The sequence below is a fragment of the Anomaloglossus baeobatrachus genome, chromosome 9 (genome assembly GCF_048569485.1).
Source record: "Anomaloglossus baeobatrachus isolate aAnoBae1 chromosome 9, aAnoBae1.hap1, whole genome shotgun sequence".
Taxonomy (NCBI): domain Eukaryota; kingdom Metazoa; phylum Chordata; class Amphibia; order Anura; family Aromobatidae; genus Anomaloglossus; species Anomaloglossus baeobatrachus.
The window spans coordinates 56277761-56302674 of record NC_134361.1 but is presented as its reverse complement, the minus strand read 5'-3'; the positions used below and the strand labels follow the sequence as shown (position 1 = coordinate 56302674).

At 45.1% G+C, this 24914-nt stretch overlaps 1 protein-coding gene across 1 annotated transcript in view; it reads left to right on the top strand.

Annotated features, from left to right (window-relative positions):
- LOC142250467 (interleukin-13 receptor subunit alpha-1-like) overlaps window positions 1-24914 on the top strand; it is a 110277-nt gene that overhangs the window by 66523 nt on the left and 18840 nt on the right. The window contains exons 3-7 of the mRNA XM_075322655.1: window positions 5399-5534; window positions 9781-9901; window positions 11616-11657; window positions 13853-14037; window positions 22141-22286. Of these exons, the coding sequence (XP_075178770.1) occupies window positions 5399-5534; window positions 9781-9901; window positions 11616-11657; window positions 13853-14037; window positions 22141-22286 (630 nt within the window). The remainder of the gene's footprint in view (window positions 1-5398; window positions 5535-9780; window positions 9902-11615; window positions 11658-13852; window positions 14038-22140; window positions 22287-24914) is intronic.

The following is a 24914-nucleotide window of genomic DNA, read 5'->3' as shown; positions in this document are numbered from 1 at the left end:
CACATCGGGTTAATTAACCCGATGTGTACAGCAGCTAGGAGAGCAAGGAGCCAGCGCTAAGCAGTGTGCGCGGCTCTCTGCTCTCTGCACATGTAGCTGCATTACACATCGGGTTAATTAACCCGATGTGTACTGTAGCTAGGAGAGCAAGGAGCCAGCGCTCAGTGTGCGCGGCTCCCTGCTCCCTGCACACACAGCTAAGCGGTGTGCGCTGGTAACTAATGTAAACATCGGGTATCCATACCCGATGTTTACCTTAGTTACCAGTCTCCGCAGCTTCCAGACGGCGGCTCCGTGCAAGCGCAGCGTCGCTTGCACGTCGCTGCTGGCTGGGGGCTGTTCACTGGTCGCTGGTGAGATCTGCCTGTTTGACAGCTCACCAGCGACCATGTAGCGATGCAGCAGCGATCCTGACCAGGTCAGATCGCTGGTCGGATCGCTGCTGCATCGCTAAGTGTGAAGGTACCCTTATGCGCTGAGCTGGATACCTGGCCCTAGGCTGACCCTGATCTGGGCCCTAGGTAGTCAGCGGATGATGAGCTCTTTGTTAACCCCACTAGGCACTAAAGGACACACAGGGATAACAAAGAAGGGAAAACAACAAACAACTTATCTCCAGTTGACTCCGGGAGAAGAACTGCAACAACCACAAAGATTCTCCAGATGTATGCAAGCCAACTGCTTGCACTGAAGACTTTTAAAAGGTAAATGAACTATCACCAGCATGAGCAGCACCAAGTAATAGGAAGTGAAGGTATATATAGACACAAGGGAAGTACTGATGAAAAGCAAATGACAGGCTGAGGAACTCCGCAGGGATCTATAGGGAAAGGGATTAAAACCAAGCAGAAATAATAGAGGGTCAGGGAGCATTTTGCACAGCCAAACAGTGTGACCTTCTATAGCCAGACACCACAGAACTATCTGTCATCCGTGATACACTCGTGACAGCTGTTCAAGGAAAATGTGGCCTGGCATTATCATTTTAAAAAACAGTGCCGTAGATGCTTTGGAGAAATGTCCGTACCACTGGATCCACAACTAAATCAATTTAACACTGAGCTGTTACTGTACTTGGAATGTATACCATACATCATGTCACTCCACACTATAATCCCCTGGAGTAAGACTGGTGTTTTAGAACGGTGCATTGTGACCCATTCTGTCCTGCAAGTGAAATTATATGTCACATTGCAAACCTGAGGTGTAAAACATTGCCCACACAAGTCAACAGAAGACATTTTCACGACATTGGGCTATAATCCAGACATCCAGCTACTAGTGTTCCATTGTTTTCACGCCACCGATCTCAAAGGCTCTGATGCTGCAGAACAACACTTTGGTGAAGGCTGGAATGGACGTGTATTCTTTTGTTTTGGAAGCAGTGATAGCCGTAAATTGGTCCGGTGACCATATGGGCAACGCCATGAAAAGGCCTTAATGACAAGTTGCTTTTCAACACAACTCCAGGCTGCAATTGCAACCTTTTTCAAATAACCATTAATAACCTCATTGATAGCAACCAAAGTGTATAAGTGAGGGTTTTTTTGCACATGGAGGACATACTCCATACAGAATAAATGGAGATATTTTGTCTTTTCTTTTTCCATTTTTTTCACAACTTGCATATCATACGTGTCGATCGATCCTGTAATTTCCATAAACCCACTAATTTTCCTTCTTAAGGGTGAAATTTTAATATTGAGGAGTGTATGTATATACAAATGCATACATTTAAGATATATATATATATATATATATATATATACATATACAGTGTATATATATATATATATATATATATATATATATACATACACTGTATATATACATATATATGTATTTCTTTTTATTTATTTTTAAATACAATAGCACAAAAGCAGGTCTAAGGCCAAATTCACACATCATTTTTCTTCTCTTATGAAAAAGAGTGTTTTTCCTCAGCAGGCTGGATCCGATTTACATCCATTTTTGGTCTGTGTTTCGTACTATACATAAATTATCTCTTTTTCTAGTATAAGAAAAAAAAATGATAGAGGTTTCCAAAAGTTCTCCTATCATTAGTCAGTAAAAAAATGGGCAGCACATGGAGGCAACACAAATAGCATTCATGTGCTACCCATTTTTTGTGTGGATTCATTGATTTCAATGGATGAGTTTGATCCACAAATAGGAATAAAATCAGACATGCGACAATTTTATCTTCGCAGACCATAGGTGCGGAAAACAATACAAAAAAAATTTGACTAAAGCCAATGGCATATAGCGCAATATTTTTTTAAATCAGATCTTTTTTATTAAACAGTTAGAAATCAATACAGAGAGAATATATCACTTCTCATATGGCTAATAACAGGATACATCAAATAAGCACATGTTGTATGTATATCAAGTTCTTCCTCTGTATATATATATATAAAACTAGTAATAAGGTTTTCAAATCGCAGTCATATTGTAGAAAATGAGCCTACAAACCACAGATAAACAAAACTTAAATTATGCAATAATGCCTCAGTCTAAGGGCTAAGCCACACGGCGAGAAAATCGGTGCGAGTGGAGTGCGATAAAACATCGCATTCCCCTCGGACCAATTCTAGCCTGTGTGTCAGCACACATGGGCGATTATTTTCTCAGCCCTAATCGGACTGAGAAAACAATCGCAGCATGCTGCGATTGTAAGCTGAGTCTCTTTCTCTCGCACCCATTCAAGTGAATGGGGCGAGAGAAAAATCGCACTGCACTCGCGATACATCGGTGTGCTGCTAGTGCAGTGCGAGAATGGCAATAGCCGGCTACACAGTAGAGAGGGAGAGAAATCCCTCCCTCCCCTCCTGAGTGCCGGCCCGCCCCCCGCAGCTGAGGTCTGCTCGCACGAACGGACCTCAGTTGCAAGGACACAGGCATGACACTCGGCTCTGCTGTACTGCCAGCACGAGCCGAGTCTCATGCAAGTGGATCGCAGTAGTGCCCGTGTGGCCCCAGCCTAACAGAAAAGCCTCCTCCATCAGCTGTGTCGCTCCACATCATAGTTCCATACCCTCCTACCTCTCTCTCTCCGTGCAGTCATCAATCAAACCCTTCCGGACCCTCCCACAACGACACTTAAAATCCACTTCGCCACGGAAAACACTAGTTTTAGGGTATGTGCGCACGTTGCTTTTTACCTGCTTTTTACCTGCTTTTTTGCTGCTTTTTCTTCTGCGCTGTTTAATGCCAAAATGGATGTGTTCTTCTATTCAAGCAAAGTCTATGGGAATTTGGGTTTCTTGTTCACACTATGTTGTTCAAAATGCTGCCTTTTTGAGGCAGAACTTTGTTCAAAAACTCAGCTTTTCAAAGAAGCAACATGTCAATTGTTTTTGCCATTTGGGTTTTGTACTGCAAAGCTGAGTTTTTGACCAAAGTTCTGCCACAAAAAGGCAGCATTTTGAACAACATAGTGTGAACAAGAAACCCAAATTCCCATAGACTTTGCTTGAATAGAAGAACACATCCATTTTGGCATTAAACAGCGCAGAAGAAAAAGCAGCAAAAAAGCAGGTAAAAAGCAGGTAAAAAGCAACGTGCGCACATACCCTTAGTTTTATTCCCCACAAATTTCATTCATTGCAAGCACAACAGTAACTGGTCCAGCATTGCATCCTGAACCAGTGCACTGGAGGGTAGGCCCGGCAACTCCATCCATGGCTGCTAAATTTTGTAAAACTTTCTCAATGTTTTTCTTTTCACATAAACTCCCCTTTCTAATCTTAAAACATTATTTAATTTGTTTTTAAGCTCCACTAATCTTGCAGTGTGTGCACGTGGCCTTGGTTGCTTCTTTAGGACACAGACTATAAGGCCACATGCACACGTTGAGTATTTGGTGAGATTTTTACCTCAGAATTTGTAAGATAAAACCAGAAGTGGAACACGAGCACCACTTCTACATTTTTTACCCACTCCTGGTTTTGGCTACCAATACTGAGGTAAAAAATTCATCAAATACTCAGTGTGTGCACGTGGCCTTGCATGCTTCATTAGCACACAGACTATAAGGCCACATGCACACGTTGAGTATTTGGTGAGATTTTTACCTCAGAATTTGTAAGATAAAACCAGAAGTGGAACACGAGCACCACTTCTACATTTTTTACCCACTCCTGGTTTTGGCGTACAAATACTGAGGTAAAAAATTCACCAAATACTCAGCTTGTGCACATGGCCTTGGTTGCTTCCTTAGGACCCAGACTATAAGGCCTCGTGGTGGCCAAGAGAAAAAGGAGCTTCCGGATAACAGTAAAAATTCTTTCAAACTTTATTTCCAACAATAAAATAAAATTACAGTACAAGGTCAGGAAGCCCCAGCATGGTAACGCATTTCGAACGCAGCCTGCGTTCTTTATCACGTGGTGGTCGTAGATTATAGTCGCCAAATCTAGTGACAAATTCCCTTTAAGAAAAACGGTGTCCGGAAGTGGCGCATGCGCAGATGAGATCTCGGCTTGTCATTGAGCCAATAGCTCAATCCGCGCTTGCGCCAACTCTGGGCGCTGTTATCCTGTCTCACAGCGGACACCCCCTGCACTGCCTGCTAACAGCATCATCCTACTCCAGCACCGCCCCTGCCTCCTGTAACCTCGCTCCACCACCGCTGCCGCCCCCCTGATAAGACACCACCAGACTATGAGGGTATGTGCGCACGTTGCTTTTTACCTGCTTTTTACCTGCTTTTTTGCTGCTTTTGTCAACTGCAGCGTTTAATGGCACAATGGTTGTGTTCTGCTTTTCAAGCAAAGTCTATGGGAATTTGGGTTTCTTGTCCGCACTATGCAGTTCAAACTGCAGCCTTTTTGTTGCAGAACTTTGGTCAAAAACTCAGCTTTGCAGTGCAAAACCCAAATGGCAAAAACAACTGACATGTCAATTGTTTTTGCCATTTGGGTTTTGCACTGCAAAGCTGAGTTTTTGACCAAAGTTCTGCAAGAAAAAGGCTGCAGTTTGAACTGCATAGTGCGGACAAGAAACCCAAATTCCCATAGACTTTGCTTGAAAAGCAAAACACAACCATTTTGGCATTAAACGCTGCAGTTGAAAAAGCAGCAAAAAAGCAGGTAAAAAGCAGGTAAAAAGCAACGTGCGGACATAGCCTAAGACGGACTCCATATTTTTTTTTTACCTTTTTTTTTCCTCTCTCTGCTCACTCTCATTGAATAACATGAGTCCCAGCATAATCCCTTTTTTTATTGTATTACACTGGGCATATTTGTATGCCCATGTGAGCAAGCCCTTAGAGAAAGCAGGGTCAATAAGTTATACAGGATGTAAATATGAACATGTCAGATTAACAAATAATATCCCTGCGCATAATATATGGCTATAAAATCCTTTTAAAACTAATTATTCTTCTTTGTAACAGGGGAGCAGAAAACAATCATCATGGAGATTGCCTATATTCTATTTCCCTCTTAACGATTACTATACAGTGGAAGTTCGGGCTAAGTACAATGACATGGAAAGTGAATGGGCCGAGACAAGTCTGCAGTTGATGCCAGGTAAAAACACAAATCAATTGCAAGTTCTATTATTTCCCCCCTTCAAAAAAAGTGTAACTCATTGAATTTTCTTTTCTTTTTTTTTTAAATGCAGGTCAGGCAAAAAAAACCGAAATGACCGTGTTATAGTCAGTTTTCAAAATGGTCAAATTCTGGGTATAATGTATGAAAAGTATGTAATAAGTGATGTGCTTTCCCAATTTCTATTTTTTCTATTTCGATATGTGATGGAAATCTTCCACCTTGTAAAAACTGTCTAAGGCCCTGTGCGCATGTGACGCCCTGGACTAGCCAGGTAGTCACATACATACCAACATACACACCCCCCCACCCTAGACAGTAACAACAGTCAACCAAAAATCCTTGTTGCCTCCCTCCAGGGCCTGATGTCCACACCAGGTGGGGCGGAACCAGGCGGTTAGCCCCACCCACCGAGGAGTTCACAGGCCTGGAGGCGGGAAAAGTGTCAGTTCAGTCTTGGAGGTGAAAGTGAGAGGAGTAAACACTTGAGGTGTCTGGGTCGGAGCCCAGGCACTGACAGCAAGGTTGGCAGATGGTGGTGGCCATCTGCAGGAGTTGGTGGAACTCCGCAGAGCCGTAAGGACCGTGGTCAGGCGTCGGCCCGCCAGTACCGGACCAGGGAACGGAGTGAAGCTAAGCACACAGGCAGGGCCATCGGACCCCGACCAGGCTTGGAGCCGCCGTCAATAGTCAAATCCGAATTTGACAGGAACCCCAGGGGTTTCCTAACACCCAAGTCCCGTTTGAAGGCAACTGTCCACCCAGAGAGGATATACAGCCACCGCCACAGGCTAGAGATCCAAGGGCCAGCGCCTGCGGGCAAAACGGGCTCCTACGGCACCTATACGCCGGGGAGCGGACTACCGATGGGCAACCACAGGAGTCATAACATTTCTAAAAGGTGCAGGGAAAGACAGCCACCATCAGCCGTCCGGGGAGAGCACAACAACAACACTGCAGCCGGCTGCAGGACCCATCCATCCGGCCGTTTTGGTTTACCAACGACTCTGTCAGTGATTGTCTGAGTGAGTACACCAGTGCCGTCCGGCAACGCGCCACGCAGTCCCTGCACCCCAGCCATCCGGCCTCCCCGTTACACCACCGGGCGCCGGGATCACCAACCCCCTACCCACGGAGGGGACAACATCCTAGCTGCACCCTACCATCTCTCCCGGGATCCCCGTTACCAGCAGCGGTGGTGCCATCATCACCAAGTCCCGTGGGTGGCGTCACGAACAATCTCCCTAAACATACCACCCCCTTTTCACTCATGGGTGAGGAGCGCTGCTCGAGTCCCCGGGTCCGATCCACCGCTCGAGCCACCGAGCAGCAGCAGCAGACGCACACTATAGTTTTTGCTGCATTTTTGGTGCAGTTTGTGGCCCTAAACTGTATGCATTTCCTTCCCCAGCAAAGGAAATTCAGAGAGGCTGTGTGCATGTTGCTTCTTTTTTACCTGTAGTTTTTGTTGAAGACAAAAGAGTAGAATGTCACTTCTGTTCTGCATTTTTCCCTGCATTTTTCCAATGAATATAGTGAAAAAAACACATGGGCAAAAACACACTGAAACGCAGCAAAAACGCACCGAAAACGTTGTAAAAACACAAGCTTTTTTTATGCGTTTTTCTGCCCAGAGGGTGTGTTTTTTGCTCAAGAAAAAAAAGTATAGCGTTGCGTATTTGGTTGCAGAAATCTGCAACTCATGGTTTTGCCTTGTGTTTTGCATGCGTTTTTCATGCATTCTGGAGTGGAAAAATGCTGCAAAACCGCTGAAAGAATTGACTTGCTGCAGTTTTTCTGCACCAAATCTACAAGGGAAAAAAAAGCAACATGTGCACAATCTCAGGATTCTCATTGACCTTGCTGACATAAGGGTTTGCATGCAGTTTTGTGACACATTTGCACTAAAAATAGCATCAAAATGGCATATAAAAGTGCAATAAAAATGCTCTGTGTGCACACAGCCTTAGGCCTCCTGTTTTCACATGCACGGGAGACACTGACACACGAAGAGCCATTAAAATTAATGGGCTTCGTCACACGTCTGTGTCTTCAGGTGCTCTCCTGAATCCATCCAGCATTGCATGACAACCCTTTTCTTCTTTTCCACTGATTGACATTTTACCTTGTGGGTCTGCAGCAGCCGTTTTTTCATGCTAACAAGCGCAATACAGGAGTTGTGACTTGCACAACTTACCCAGGCGAGTGATTCCTTGCAATTTCTTATACTGGTTCCCACCAGGATAAGACGCCAATTTTGCGCCTTTTTGTCTGTTCAGCTTCATCGTTCCAAATCCCCAACTGCAACACATACAGCAGTTCAGTACAACATACCCCCACAGCTGTGCCAAAAACATCAGTAAAACACTAAATGTCGCGGGCGGAGGAGGGGACGCTGCGCTCACCCACTGCTCGGGTCCGGCTGCTGCTGCTGCTCGCTCGGTCGGTGGCTCGAGCGGTGGGCCGGATCCCGGGGACTCGAGCGGCGCTCCTCGCCCGTGAGTGAAAGGGGTGGTTTTGGGTGTAGGGGTATTGTCCGTGACGCCACCCACGGCTTGTGGTGAGGTTGGGACACCACCGCTGCTCTGTACGGGGATACCGGGAACGTTGACAGGGAGCAGCTGAGATGTTTTCTCCCCTCCGTGGGTATAGGGTTTTTGGTGGTCCCGGGGCCCGGTGGTGGAGGTCAGAAGGTGGGATGCGGGGCCTGGCCAGGTGCAGGGTCGCGGGGCAGCGCAGTGCCAGAGGGCATGGTGGTACTTACTCAGCCAGTAAAGCACACGGAGTCTCTTGTAAAACAAATGGCTGGATGGACGAGTCCCACAGACGGCTGCGGCTGTCACTCCCGGTAGGTTGGCGGTAACTATCTCTCCCTGCACCGGTGTTCTGTGCTTGGCCCCAATGGCTTCCCACTGATAGCCCGCTCCCCAGCGGTATGTTGGCTAAGGGAGCCCTTCCTTTGCCCGTAGGCTCTGGCCCTGGGAGCTCTAGCTCTGGCGGTAGCTTTATCTCCCTCACGGTTTGGACGGTTGCCTTCAGTCGGGTCTATACTGCTGGGAAACCCCGGAGGTTCCCGTCGCTGACGGATTTGACCGGTTTTACGGCGACTCCTAGCCTGGTCGGGGTCCATAGGCCCTGCCGGATGGTGCTGGCTTCTCTTCGCTCCCCGGTTCGGTACCGGCGGGCCACCGCCCGTCCCCGGTCCTCACGGTTGTGCGTCAATTGGCCTCTCCTGCAGACGGTCACCACCGTCTGCCAACCTTGCTGTCAGGTGCCCTGGCCACGTACCCGGACACGGTCAGTCGGTTCCTCCACTACTACTTCCTCACTCTACGACTCCTCAAACTGTTCTCCTTCCCTTTTCCCGCCTCCAGGACTGTGAACTCCTCAGTGGGTGGAGCCAACTGCCTGGCTCCGCCCCACCTGGTGTGGACATCAGTCCCTGGAGGAAGGCAACAAGGATTTGTGTTTGACTTCGGTGTTCCTAACCGGGGTGTAGGGTGTGTTGTTGCAGTACCTGTGACGTCCTGGCTTGTCCAGGGCGCCCCATAAACACCACCCAAGATTAACCTGAGGTGCGGAGAGAGAAGCAGGTGGGCTCCATATCGGCATGAGAAAAGAATCGCAGCATGCTGCGTTGGGCAGGGATTGTTAGCTCTCACGCACCCATAGAAGTCTATGGGTGCATGTGAAACATCGCACTGCACTCGGATCTCGTCCGAGTGCAGTGCGAGGTACGCAGAGACAGACAGCGGAGAAGAAGGAGAAAGTGCTTCCCTCCCTCCTCTACGCAGCTGTGATCCGATCTCAAGATCAGATCACAGTCACAGGACACTAGGCTCACGCTTGCAGCAAAACCTGAACCGGGTCAATAGCATATTGCATCTGATGCTCTCGCATTGGAAGCTATGAGCAAGTGGAGCCGAGGCCTTAAAGCACCACTCCAGCAGTGCACTAAGAAAAAACGCCGGAGTGGCGTCTTAATGCAAATCGACATTTTCCCCCTAAATTGAGGGAATGCGGACAATTCAAATTCATTTTCACTCTAAACTAATAATAATATAATAATAATAAAGTTTATTTTTATAGCGCCAACATATTCCGCAGCACTTTACAATGAAGTAGGGAATATGGAACTAGGGAACATGACCTGATACTGCTAACACAGAGATGTAGCAATAAGACCTCCTTGTCATATTAATCATCACTTACACTGAAATTACAGGTGACAGAAGAACATCAGTGAAAAATGTCATGTGTGTTTGGCACTATAAGGATTATATAAACTGCACCTGGCAGCCCGGAGAAAACACTCCACCCAGCGTTCAGTATAAATTGCTTTATTGGTGAGTATTATTGTGCAATAATCATTTTTTATGTAATCCATAAAATGACTGGGAATAGACAGAAAATTTGTAACAGAAATATAAGCTTTGGGAACAGTTATATTAAGCCCCCTCCTTCCACTCCTTATATTTTGCTTACCAGAATCTGATGCTATTCTTTGGGTTAAGCAGCAAACAAATTTCAAACTGGTCATTTCCAATATTTTATGCCACAAATTCAGGACACGTTGATAAATAAATGGCTGTCAAAATCCACCTCTTTTACATTTAGATTTGTCATGGGGTAAATGGAGCCAGAACAGTGGACTCTACGCTGGCCCTAAGGCTGGAGTCAGACGAGCGTATGGCATCCAGATGCAACCGCATCGGATGCGACATGCTAATGACTCCCGGCTCAGGCTATGCTGCGAGCGTGAGCCGAGTGTCATGCGACTATGACCCGATCCTCCAATCGGGTCACAGCTGTGAAACTGTGGGCGGGCACTGCGGAGGAGAGGGAGTGGTTAATCTCCCCATCTCCTCCATTGTCAGCCTGTGCATATATCACACTGCACTGGGATAACATCCGAGGGCAGTCCGATGTATCTCTCGCACCCATTCACTTGAATGGGTGCGAGGGATATGGCTCTAGCTGAAAATCGCAGCATGCTGCCGCTTTTCTCGCATCCAGAATCTGCATGCGAGAAAAGCTGATTAACTGGTCTTCATCATTGACTAACATAGGTCCGAGTGCAATGCGAGATTTTCTCCCATTGCACTAGTCCGATTTTTACGCTCGTGTGAGCGCACCCTAAGACTGTGACCTCTTATCTCGAAGGTAGGTTTAATGGTAGCCAGGTTTGAGCCCCCTGCTTGACCCTAACTCTTGTCTGGACTCTGATCTTACTCTCCCTCACCCCCTGGGCAGACCGGAAAACACAAAGACAAAACCCCACAAAACGACACGGACAAGGGACAACTGAACCTCATATACACGGCATTGAAAACACACAGGAGAGACAATATGTGTACTGGGGAGTAATGAAAAAGAGAAGTAACGCACAACAAGGAAACGCTCACAGCACTCAGAAACGCAGCACGGATCACCATACGGGAAGAGCAGCAAGACTGCGTTAGCTGAGATGAAAACTGAAGCTATCATCGGCATCTCCTGGAAGGAAGCACTGCCTTAAATAGTAAAGTGACAGCTGCACTTGTAAATCAGCAACCTGAGCACTTAGTTCCTACTCACTAGTCTGCAGGAATTAACTCCTGCAGAGCTGAAGACCAGTGAACCTAAACCAGCCGATGCCCGGCTCTGACTGAACAATCCAGAAACCTCAGGTTGCTTGTCAGTCTCTGCAGTGTGAACAGAGTCTGACACCACAATGCCAACAGGTGTGTGCAGAGCTGAACATTGCAGGACATTTTTATGCTGTTGTGAATTGTGCACAGATAGTCCATAAGGTTCTGCTCCAAAATCCACACTCAAAATCAGCAAAAAATCAAGCAGATTTTGCCTCCTATTTCAATTAAATTTACCAGCTACACGATTTATCATTAGGGTCGGAATATGAAGTGGGTACATCAGAATGGATAGAAAATTAATCACCACATCGCTTTAAAACAATTTAATTGTGGATTTACTTTATCTACTCAAAATCCTGATGAAATGATCATCAGTATAAGATCTACCACATTTACTGACTCTATTTCATTATTTCCTTTAATGCAGGGAGAAAGATTCTAATCCTGGATATTTCAATGAATCAATGCAGTAAGTAGACCATGTATTATGGAAAGAAGTGTTTGCAGCCAGAGCAAAGTAAATGATTAATTCCTATATGCTGAAGGATCTCAAAGTGCAAGCTAGGGTACCACTGTACATTCCCTTCCTATACTATACCACCATTCAAAAGTGAATACAGCCTGTTCCTCACCCATTAAATTTAATCACTGCGGTACTGTCTGTACAGTATATTCCGTGGCTTATGACTTTCTGTCCCTATCTGTCAGGGGATGCTAAACTGGCTCTAAGACTGTGGGCCCTGCGCTCACCCTGACCCTGGAGGTACCTTTGATGGTAGGTAGGTCCAGGTCACCACCTTGGCCTTGTCTCCTGTCCGGCCCTGTCCTAATACCTCTCCCCGATCCACCAACCCCAGAACTGGCAGGACACCATGTAACTCCCTCCCAAAGACACAGACAAGAAGATAGAACTGAGACACACTAACACTGCACATAACCACCGAAGAGAGACAAAACAACACCAGAGGGAATAAACAAAAAAGGGGTAGGAGTAATTCACACCATGGAACTATCAAACTGAGCAAACAACGATTCACTGGTCACCAAATAGAGGAATCCCATTGTTCTTAAGTGTTGCCTTTTCTTGACCATTTTTCCTAGTTTTGACCACATGAATTTTGTGACTTTTTTTTACCGTAACTTACCAGTGTTTTTTTTTTGTTTCAATCCCTTGAATAATAAACAAACCGCTTGCAATTTTTTAAAATGTCAAAACGCTCCAAAAAACGTCAGGGGAACTTTTGAGCTTTCTAATTGACTTGTAAAGTATAGACCATCATCAAATGGAAAAATGCCAGAAGAATGGTCAGGTCACATCTTTTAACCTTAACCGTTTGGTGTTTTTAAGGACCCAAAGCATTGAAAAGACATTTAAAAGCCTGAACATATGAACAGCAAGTTGCTTTCACAAAGAAATGCTTATGCTCATTCTATTGAGCGCTTTCTAGCAAGTTTTTCAGGCTATGCCCGCAGCGGAATCCGCCTGAAAAAGATGTCGTGTTCACATACCCTTCCATCCATTCAGCTGAAGGATAAAAAACAATTGTCATCATTTACGTAATTGTATTCAAATTAGACACATAGCAAGACAAACATATCACCAAATGCTTCTATGGTAATGTGTGCTCCGTTCACACTGTGCTAACGTATTGGTAAAGAAATATTGAGTTGAGAGTCAGTGAGTCTGCAGGAGGAGAGAGTTCTGGAAGCAGCTCCGTTGGGAGCAGAGGAGAAGTGGTAGTAAGGTCCTCAGGAGCAGGCCAGCCACTTGTGGGGATCCGGAGTGGACTGGGCGAGGGTAGTGGCCCCCCCCCGGTGCCAGCTGTCGGGACACAGTCCGGACCAGTGTGCAGAACAGACACAGACCTCGGGCAGGAAAAGAGCACCTGAATCACACACACGGGTGTGGGACCCGTCCTCACTACAACCGGCCGTGGGCACCAGTTACCAGCAACTTGGTTCAATTCTGGACTCGTGTAAGTTATTGCTTATACTGTGAGTACTCCTGCACCACCCGGTCTAAGCCGTGGACTGCACCCGTTATTCCCCAAACCACCACTCCCAATTGGGCCCCGGGACTACAACTTCCCTACCCGTGGAGGGGATCCCACCTTGCTGCCCCCACACCATCAGTCCCGGGCTAGGTCCACAGAGGCAGCGGCAGTCCCACCACCTTATCACCGCAATCCACGGGTGGTGTCACGGACAATTTCCCCTACTTAATCCCCCTTTGATTGTGGAGCCTGGGATCACAGACCGGGTCGCGCCACCGTGATACTTACCGAAGTGACCCTTGGCCCCGGTCTGAGTACCTCTATCCCCCGTGCGACACACAAGCAACTGGAGATATTGTCCTTTTTATTAACGGCTAATTTTTATGGTCATTACCAAGGAAGTGTAATAATGCAGAGCAGCATAACAATAGGTCCTTAAAGAGTTTAGAGAAACACGTTACTTTGGTACAGAGCATAAAAATAAGCACCAAATAGAAAAGGCAATATTTTTGGAACAGTATATTGTTTTAAAAATTTTTTAAAAATTAAAATAATGGATAACTCATGTCCGCAGCAGGAATAAAACAAGAGGAAAAAAGCATCCACTGTTGTCCTGGTGATGGGTCTTCTTTAACAAAAAATTTCAAACTTGGTTCTTATTTCATTTTAGATTTCAAGATTTTTTACGCACTGGAACTGAATGTCGGGATTATTTTCCCCATGATGGATTGTATTTAGGATGCAAATTCAAATATGAGTACACGTTTGCAGATCTGAAGGAGTTAATGTTCGTGGTAACGGACACATCATATAGTATAAAACCATTCTTGTATTATACAGAAGCCAGAAATATAGGTACGTGTTATTCCAACGAGATGGCAAAAGATTGTGCTTGTAGTGTGCAGATGACCCACAAAATTAACCATCATTACAGTCACCTGTATTGTCACACCGCACCTCCTGACAGTCATAACAGGAAGAAATTTGCGGCTGCAATATCCAATTTTCCCCAAAATTTTAAAGTTTACTAAACTAAGAAAACCATATTATTCCATAATGTAAAGTCGTGGCCAAAAGTTTTGAGGATCACATATGTTTTGTGCTGCTTAAAATGTGAAGTAGAATTATAAACATTTCATACTTTTTAAACTTTTTAAACTTTTATTAACAAACCAACAATTTTATGCAAAGACTCAATATTTATAGTGTTGACCCATTTTTTTCAAGCCTTCTCCTGGCAGCTGGATACCAGCATCTGGGTGAAATCTTGACTGATGACAACACATTCTGGCCTTATTAGTGCTCGGTGTTTTTGCTTGTTCATCTGCTTTTTGAAGATTGGTCACAGGTACACAATGGGTCTTGAGATTTGGGAGTTTCCTGGAAAATGCACTATTCAGACTGTTTATGACTAGAGATGGGTGAGCACTAAATTGCTCGAGTGTTCGTTACTCGAGCCGAGCAGGGCAGATTCTCTGAAAGTGCTCAACTCAAGTATATTGGAAGTCAATGACTGGGCAGTTCGACTCTCCGTCCACAAACAGCCAGCCATAATCGCAGTATTATCAGGGGAAGGAGACCGGGTTTTGTTTTGTTTTTTTGCATTTGACACACTACATATGTTGCTTTACCCCTAGTGAGAGCCATGTAGGGACTGTGAACGTCTCTCCCTGGGGTGCCTGCATACATCATGCAGTGAACAAGCCTGTGGGTTATGGTCATTGTTTCATGGATGAAACATCCAAGCACCGTGAGTACACAAGCAACCCGATGCTCGATCAAGTAACGAGCAGTGGTGAGCACACTCACCCATCACTATTTAGGATATCTGGAGGAATGCTTGTTCAGAGAAGAAAAGGCAAGAGCTACCATGAGTTCTGTGTTATGCCAACAGTAAAGCATCCTGAGACCAGTCATGTGTTGGGTTCCTTTAAATCAATGGAGCCAACTCAATCATAAACTCTGCCATGAACAAAGATTGGCATCTGGACCTCATCCAAAAGCAACTTCTCCCAACCAGCAATCCAGGAGCAATTTGGTGATGAGCAATGCTTTTTCCAGCATGATGTAGACAAGGGTTCCCCAACCCCTAGTCCTCAAGAGCCACCAACAGTGCATGTGTTCGGGATTTCCTTACTATTGCACATTTTATAATTTAATTACTTGCACAGGTGATAATTCCATGACCTGTGCCATACTAAGGAAACCCTGAAAACATGACCTGCTGGTGGGCCTTGAGGATTGGCGTTGGAGAACACTGATGTAGACCATGTAACAAGGCAAAAATGATAACTACGTTCATTAAAGATTTCCCCTGACCCACTTCTATTTATCTCAGGACACTGAAACTGCACATGTGCAATGATCAGAGGTGAATACTGTGGAAAAAGAAAGAGCAACAGGGTTTTACCCGAGTAATATGGGGTGAACAAGAGCAAATGCACTCACCAAATCGAGTTGTGAAAGTCACAACTACTATGCACGCATGATAATCCAGGCCACGGCAGCAGCACCCAGGATGGCTGATAATGGAGAGTAGTAGAATTGGGTTTTAACACCGCGCCAATGACCGCTATGGACGTCTGTAAGATTAATGTTACTTTTTATTTCATTTACAGGTCAAATGAAAATAAATGAAATAAAAAGTAACATTAATCTTACAGACGTCCATAGCGGTCATTGGCGCGGTGTTAAAACCCAATTCTACTACTCTCCATTACATGTGCAATGATATAAATCTCTATAGGTTATGTGACAATTTGCAACTCTGAATTGACAACAGTCTTTCTTTTACAGGTGCTGAAGTGGTGTGAGGTGTGATAATGGAGCCAATAGAATACAGAGCAGTCATCAAGTGAAAAGGTGTGAGCAGCCGGACAACCCAGCAAGCGGATACATTATGAATGTAAAGATGGTCTTGAATGATTTTTTTTCCATGAATCCAACACATTTTGGACTCGGTGGCGAATGATTACTGTACTATTTTCTAAAATGGCAGCCTCTACTTGTTGGATGGTGTGTTCATCAATAGCGAAATGGAGTCGCCTTGGAACTGGAGCTCTTTCCACCAAAGTTCGACCACATTTGAAATGACGATGCTAGTTCTTGACTACATCATATGATAGGGAATCATCACCATAAACCTCTTTCATCTCATCGAAAGTCTCCCTTGGTGTGCGGCCTTTCAAGTAAAGGAACTTGATATTGTTCTGTATTCGACTGGCTCCATTATCACACCTCACACCACTTCAGCACCTGTAAAAGAAAGACTGATACCAGTTCAGAATTGGCACGTAACCTACAGAAACTTATCATTACACATGTGGACTTTCAGTGTCCTGCGATAAATAAAAGTGGATCAAAGGAAATCTTTAATGAACCCCCCTCGTAAGTGGCTCAGTGAAGAAAACATTGACATTTAGGGTCCATGGCCAGGAAACTTCCCAGACCTCAATCCCGTTGAGAACTTGTGATCAATCCTCAAAAGGCGGAAAAAGACAGGAAAACACAGAAATTGTGTAAACTCCAAGCACTGACAAGACAAGAATGGGCCATCAGTCAGGATTTGGCTCAGATGCTAATGTCCAGCTACCAGGGGGAAAAGCAAAAGTCTTGAAAAATAAAGCTAAACTTTAAGAAAACCCAAATTTGTGTAAATCTCAAAATTTGGCCATGATGGCATATTGAAAGTTTTTTTTATTCTTGATATTGCAGCCATAAAACAGACAATGTTATGGCCGCATATATATACATATAATATAATTATGGTAATAATTTTATAGGCAATTGCCACTAGAGGGAAATTAATGCTTATATGTCTTCGTAGCTCCGATTAAAATTTGGAAAATTATAGTTACACAACCACTTACTGCCAAAGCGCACGATAGATTATATTTCTGCACTCTGCTCACAATGATTACAGCATTAATGAAGGCATGCTGATAACCCTCATATTCTTTGCATTGTTGCATGAATGCATTATTTGTGCAGCAATATTTATTTGTACAGTGTGACTGCACTATTTAGAGTACAATATGCTAGTGTTTGTTATGTGTACAATAAGACACAATAAGGCAGTAGTATTTATGTACACTGGTAACATTATGAAAATTGGGTGTATTATATTGCTTAGCAGGAAAATTATAGCAGACCCATGGTACAATAATATGTGCACTCAAAAAATTAGAATATCATCAAAAAGTTAATTTCAATACAAAAAGGGAAACGCATATAATCATCCCCCAAATTTTTAAATGGCCTTTTCTTAACACTCCTATCAAGGCTGCGGTTATCCCGGTTGCTTGTGCATCTTTTTCTACCACACTTTTTCATTCCACTCAACTAACCATTAATATGCTTGGATACAGCTCTTTATAAACAGCCAGCTTCTTTAGTAATGACCTTTTGTGGCTTACCCTCCTTGTGGAGTGTGTTAATGACTGCCTTCTGTACATCTGTCAAGTCAGCAGTCTTCCCATGATTGTGTAGTCTACTGAATCAAACTAAGGGCGGCTTTGCACACTACGACATCGCAGGTGCGATGTCGGTGGGGTCAAATCGAAAGTGACGCACATCCGGCGTCACTTGCGATATCGTAGTGTGTAAATCCTAGATGATACGATGAACGAGCGCAAAAGCGTCGTTATCGTATCATCGGTGTAGGGTCCGACATTTCCATAATGCCGGTGCCGCGACAGGTACGATGTAGTTCCTCGTTCCTGCGGCAGCATACATCGCTGTGTGTGAAGCTGCAGGAACGAGGAACATCACCTTACCCGCCGCCAGCGGCTATACGGAAGGAAGGAGGTGGGCGGGATGTTTACATCCTGCTCATCTCCGCCCCTCCGCCGCCATTGGCCGCCTGCCGTGTGATGTCGCTGTGACGCCGCACGACCCGCCCCCTTAGGAAGGATGCGGGTCGCCGGCCAGAGCGACGGTCGCAGGGCAGGTGAGTACATGTGAAGCTGCCGTAGTGATAATTATCGCTACGCCAGCTATCACAAGATATTGTACCTGCGACAGGGGCGGGGACTATCGCGTGCGACATCGAAGCATCGGCTTGCGATGTCGCAACGTGAAAAGCCCGCCTAAGGCTATGTTTCCACCATGCGTCGAACTAGTTGCAGTTCTAAATGCACCCTCTGGCAGTAATTAATTTTGCCAAAGTTGCTTTTTACCATAAAATAGCGCTAAAAACGCATGCGTATTTACTGCGTTTTAGGTGCGTTTTTAGCGCTTTTTGCATGCTTTTCAATAGCGTTTTGACAAATGCGTTTTGAACATAAAGACACTGCTAAATAAAGATTAAACAGTCAAACATAATGAAAAAAGAAAAAAAAAAGGAACATAATTTATCTAAAAAAAAAAAAATAGTTATATTGCATATGATTTTAGCGGTTATATACTATTTAGCGGTAAAATAGCAATAAAATGATATTTTTCATTTAATTGTCGGACTATGTGTGTATGTAAAGGGACATATCAAATCTTTATTTTGATGTCCAAATATCATGCGTTTTGTTAGTCCAAAACGCATGTTTTCTGCACCTAAAAAGCAGGAATTTTGATATTTCTTGCTTTTTGCAACTTCTCATTGACTTCAATGTTCTCAAAACGCAGCCCAAATGGCAAAAACAATCACATGCTGCTTCTTTAAATGCTGAGTTTTTGCCCAAAATTATGCAAATTAAACGCAGCATTTTGAACTGCATGGTGAGCACAAGAAATCCTTATTTCTCATAGACTTTGCTGGGAAATCACAACGCATGCATTTTGGCATTAAAAAGGTGGAGTTGAAAACGCTGCAGAAAAGCATGTAGAAACGCATCGTGGACACATAGCCTTAGGCTGTGTCCCCACTTTGCTTTTTAAGCTGCTTTCACACCTCCGGTTTTAGCAGAGCCGGCCAAACCGGCTCTAAAACCTATGCAACGGATGCGGCGACAATACCGCATCCTTTGCATTAGTTTTTCACATGCGGCCCGTCTGTTTTTTGCCGCTTGCGGCAGGCTACTGAGCATGCGCAGTGGAAAAAACGCATGCGGCGGCCGTGATGCGGTTTTTGCCACTGGACACCGCATGCAACGTCCATAGGCATGCATTGCAAATCGCGCCGCATCGGCCGGATCCGGCGCAATGCGTTTTTTTTTGCCGGACAAAAAAACGTGCCAGGGAACGTTCCATCCGGCCGCCGCATCGGCTAAATCTGCCACATTCGGCAAAAACCGGATGGAACGCAAGCCCATGCGGCACAATAAGGCACTAATGTAAGTCTATGCAAAAAAAACGCAACCGGCGGCAAAAAAAAACGGTTGCGTTTTTTCTGCAAAGCGCTGGATTGTGCCACACAGGAAAAACCGGATGTGTGAAAGCAGCCTTACCTGCTTTTTTGCTGCTTTTTCAACTGCAGCGTTTTAATGCCAAAATGGATGTGTTCTGCTTTTCAAGCATAGTCTATGGGAATTTGGGTTTCTTGTCCGCACTATGCTGTTCAAACTGCAGCCTTTTTGTGGCAGAAATATGGGCAAAAACTCTGCTTTTTAAAGAAGCAACATGTCAATTGTTTTTGCCATTTGCGTTTTGAACTGCAAAGCAGAGTTTTGCCCAAATTTCTGCCACAAAAAGGCAGCATTTTGAACAGCATAGTGTGCACAAGAAACCCAAATTCCCATCGACTATGCTTGAAAAGCAGAACACATCCATTTTGGCATTAAACGCTGCAGTTGAAAAAGCAGCAAAAAATCAGGTAAAAAGCAAAGTGCGGACATAGCCTTAGGGACCATTTTAACTGCTTAGAAAGCCTTTGCAGGTGTTTTTCGGTAATTATTCCTATTTTCTGAGATAATGACTTTTGGGTTTTCATTGGCTGTAAGCCATAATCATCAACATTAATGCCTGCTTTACACGCTTCAATAAATCTTTCAATCCGTCGTCGGGGTCAAGTTGTAAGTGACGCACATCCGGCATCGTTCGTGACGTATTTGCGTGTGACACCTACATGCGATCAAGATTGAACGCAAATACGGTGATCGCGTACACGTCGTTTATTCCTCATACATTGGACGTTTTGTTGTACGAACCTAGTCAATTGTAACGTGTGACATCCCTCATACGATTTTGGTGTCTGATGCTATGTGCGCAGGTGTGCGCTCTGCACCGCAGCTTAAAAAAGTAAGCTTCAGAGCGCAGCTGAAAAGCTGCGTTCTGAAGCGCCTCACAATGTCTGTCATTCACTAATCTCTGTCAGTCGGTCACTATCTCTGTCCCTCTCTCTCTGTCCATGTCAGTCTATCCCTCTTACCCCCTCTCTCATACTCACCGATCCTCGATCACCGGCGCGGCGCTGCACGGCTTTCTCACTGCTCCGGCGGCTTTTACTATTTTGAAAAAGCCGGCCGCCCATTAAACAATCTCGTATTCCCTGCTTTCCCCGCCCACCAGCGCCTTTGATTGGTTGCAGTGAGACACGCCCCCACGCTGAGTGACAGGTGTCTCACTGCACCCAATCACAGCAGGCGGTGGGCGTGTCTATACTGTGCAGTGAAATAAATAATTAAATAATTAAAAAAAACGGCGTGCGGTTCCCCCCCAATTTTAAAACCAGCCAGATAAAGCCATACGGCTGAAGGCTGGTATTCTCAGGATGGGGAGCTCCACGTTATGGGAAGCCCCCCAGCCTAACAATATCAGCCAACAGCCGCCCAGAATTGCCGCATACATTAGATGCGACAGTTCTGGGACTGTACCCGGCTCTTCCCGATTTGCCCTGGTGCGTTGGCAAATCGGGGTAATAAGGAGTTAATGGCAGCCCATAGCTGCCACTAAATCCTAAATTAATCATGTCAGGCGTCTCCCCGAGATACCTTCCATGATTAATCTGTAAGTGACAGTAAATAAACACACACACCCGAACAATCCTTTATTAAAAATAAAAAACACAAACATATACCCTAGTTCACCACTTTAATAAGCCCGAAAAAGCCCTCCATGTCCGGCGGAATCCAGGATGCTCCAGCGTCACATCCAGCTCTGCTGCATGAAGGTGACGGGAGCTGCTGAAGACACCGCCGTATGGCTTTATCTGGCTGGTATTAAAATTGGGGAGGATCGCACGCCGTTTTTTTAATTTGTTTAATTATTTATTTCACTGCACAGTATAGACACGCCCACCGGCTGCTGTGATTGGGTGCAGTGAGACACCTGTCACTCAGCGTGGGGGCGTGTCTCACTGCAACCAATCATAGGTGCCGGTGGGCGGGGAAAGCCGCCGGAGCAGTGTGAATGCCGTGCAGCGCCGAGGCGGGGATAGGGGATCGGTGAGTATATGAGAGAGGGCTGCTCAATTCAGTTACTCAGGAGTTTAGCGGTCACCGGTGAGTCCTTCACGGGTGACCGCTAATCAGGACGCGACACAAACAGAGCCGCAGCATGACAATGAAGTCGGGTGAAGTTAACCCGAGTTCATTCTGATCGTGTGGCTCTTTCTGTGTCTGCTGTCATCGGCCATTCAGCTCTGCTACATGGCTGTCTGTGTCTGCTGTTAGCGGTCATGTAGCAGAGCTGAATGCCAGATGACATAGTAAAAACGCATCCCTACACATTACACACGCTTGGCAAGTCAATAAATAAAATTAAAAAAAAAGAGTTGCCCAATGCATACGTCACAGAACACATGATCTAAAGGATCGCACACAAAATTGATTTTGAGATAAAAATGCTAACTCCGTTGTTTTCCACCAGGTGGCGCTATAGGTGGTTTCATTGCGTAGTGCATGGCTACTTTACTATACCTAGACACCACTTCTATGCCTATAGCTGCCGCAGTTCTCAAGTTAATGGCGGTGGACAGGATATGGGTGGACACACTGTATATAACCCATATACCAATAATGAACGTTGAAATGTAAAGCTATTGACCCATTCAGAATGGTTGAATTAATGTTGACTTTTTCATGATAGGAAAGCTCCGAAGTCCCAATATAACTTATGTTTCCGAGGCAATAAATAATGAAGTTTATATAAACTGGACGGTGCCCTCTGTTCACAAAGACCTGATATCTGAGGTTCTTTTGTTCTTCTCTGGTTCATGGGGTGAGCCGTTAAAGGTAACACATTATTGTCATTAAACCTATACGTAATTTAGGTAATAAGACCTCAGCATGATGTTTAATATTTACTATTCCTCCTCCATTTGAATTCTGCTTTGTACTAGGCTACTGAAAAGTACTACGGAGGCATCAGTGAGCGCTTACAGCATCAGGCCATGATCACATTATGTATCATGATGTCTATCCTAGGTTGGCATTAAAGGAAATATGTCAGCAAGCTTTTGCTATGTAATCTGACAGCAGAAACAGAGACCCTGATTTCATCAATGTATTACTTAGTTTACTGGGTGCCGCAGTTATGATAGAAGTCATTTTTTTGCTACAGATCTAACAGAGCTTGAACTATTGAGCCTTTATAACCCCACCCACATCATTAAGTGGCAACTTTCTGTGTACACGGTATATTGAAACCGAGTTGCTGAACAGTGTTGGGGCGGCTTGGACTTGGAGGCACGAGGGCAGCTAGTCCTGTACTGATAAAACACTGTATTGAAACAGAAATCAGGATATCTTTCCCTACATCATGCTGCTCTCTGATCACATAGCAAAAAGCTGCTGACATACTCCTAAGTTATACCTCCCATGGAAGGATGCACTGGATGGATAGATAGATATAAATTAGGAATTTAAAGCATGTACACTGGTGTTTTAGCATAATCCTTTAACACTAGAAGTCCCAGGAATTTCGAGCTCTATGGACTTCAAAGGTAGAAATGTGAAATGACCACTCTCTGGGACTTCTAGTGTTAAAGAGAATCTGTCCCTTCAGAAAACACTATCTTCAGATATAGGGTTAAAATAGTGTTACAAAGTTGCTTGGCCTCCTTACTGACAGTGCAGCTCCTGGGAGAAAATTAACTTATTTCCTTCCAGGAGCTGCTGGCTGTCAGTCATGGGGGCATAGGCCACTCACTATACTATGAGTGGCAGCTGTAATCAAGCCACTGCATTTTGGTTGACAGCTGGCACTGCAGCGTTTCCTTACAGATTGGGGGTGTACATTCATCCACCCCTCACAGTACCTGTCTGCAATGGGTGCTCTATCATCCAGATGGTCTTATCGCTTCTACCTAAGGGCAGACTACATCTAATATAGTGTAGGCATGGCTCTAACTAGGTTCCAGATATGGCATACCAATTAGCACGTGTTACTCACCCCTTACTTGATAGTTTTCTATCATACAGACATCTTCTGGGCCCTCTCCCCCTACTTCTACAAGGCTTCCCTTGTGCAAGGTTCTTTTATCAATTAGCTATTACAGAGCAGATTCCAGCTCTTTTTATACCCAGGGGTCATGGGTAGTATACTGATACAAACTCCACACCCACCATATCTCAGCAGCTTACACAGCAGCTTAGTGTGTTAACTCTTTTTGCTGAACAATTCAGAGGAGGAAAGCTGGGCACTATCCACACTCAGCGGCTAATAGCACAGTTTGATGTGGACCCGTGGAAGCGTTGAACTAAGACGCGAAGCGGCCGTCGTCCGACATGCTCTGTGTACCTCCCTCCCCCTGTGCCTTCACTTATAACCTGTTGATGGAATAAAAAGTTTTTTTGACACAACTATTCAGGTGAGTGCCTTTCGCTCTACTATTTTTCTTTTCAACTCTTTATGCTTTGCATTCATCACTTCAGACTTCACCCATGCTACTCAAAGGAGTCCAGTTTGGTCATGTTAGACCCAGGGTGTTACTCCTACAAGAATGTATTGCCTCACATATCCATAATAATAGAAGGGTTTGTAAGGTGACACAGCTAAACTCAGCTGCACTGCTCCTCCCCTCACACTGAATCATACAGGAGGTTAGACCAGGAGATCAGGGCTGTATGATTCATTATATCTCAGACACTGAGAGACCTAAGCTATTCTTTTCTTTAACTGTTGCTCCCTGCTTATGATTGGTCAGCATCATACAGGGGGAAAAAGAGATATGTTCTGCCTGAGACCCCTGGGGTCATTGATTTGTTGCAGAATGTGATTGCTGCATTAATTTATACCAAGACTATAACTGCGGGAAATGTATCTAGTGAGTGTTGAGGCCGCTTTACACGCAACAACATCGCTAACGAGATATCGTTGGGGCTACGGAATTTGTGACGCACATCTGGCCTCGTTAGCAACGTCGTTGTGTGTGACACCTACGAGCGTCCGCTAATGATCAAAAATACTCACCTAATCGTTGATTATTGACATATTGTTCATTTCCAAAATATTGTTGCTGGTGCTGGACGCAGGTTGTTTGTCATTCCCGGGGCAGCACACATCGCTACGTGTGACACCCCGGGAGCGACGAACAACAGCGTTCCTGTGTCCTCCGGCAATGAGGTCGGCGTGTCGTTAATGCGGCTGCACTCCGCCCCTCCGCTTCTATTGGCTGGCCGCTGTGTGACATCACTGTGACGACGCACGAACCTCCCCCTTAAAAAAGAGGTTATTCGCCGCCCACAGTGACGTCACTAGGAAGGCACGTATGTGTAACGTCCTGGATGTGGATTCACTGGACCGGGCACCGGACTCCCCCGGGGAGGCAACCAAGAGCTAACCCCTATACAGAGACTGTCTGGTCGCCCCACCAGAGGGCCTTAATACACGGCAGCCGGAACACGAGTAGGTACAGGAAC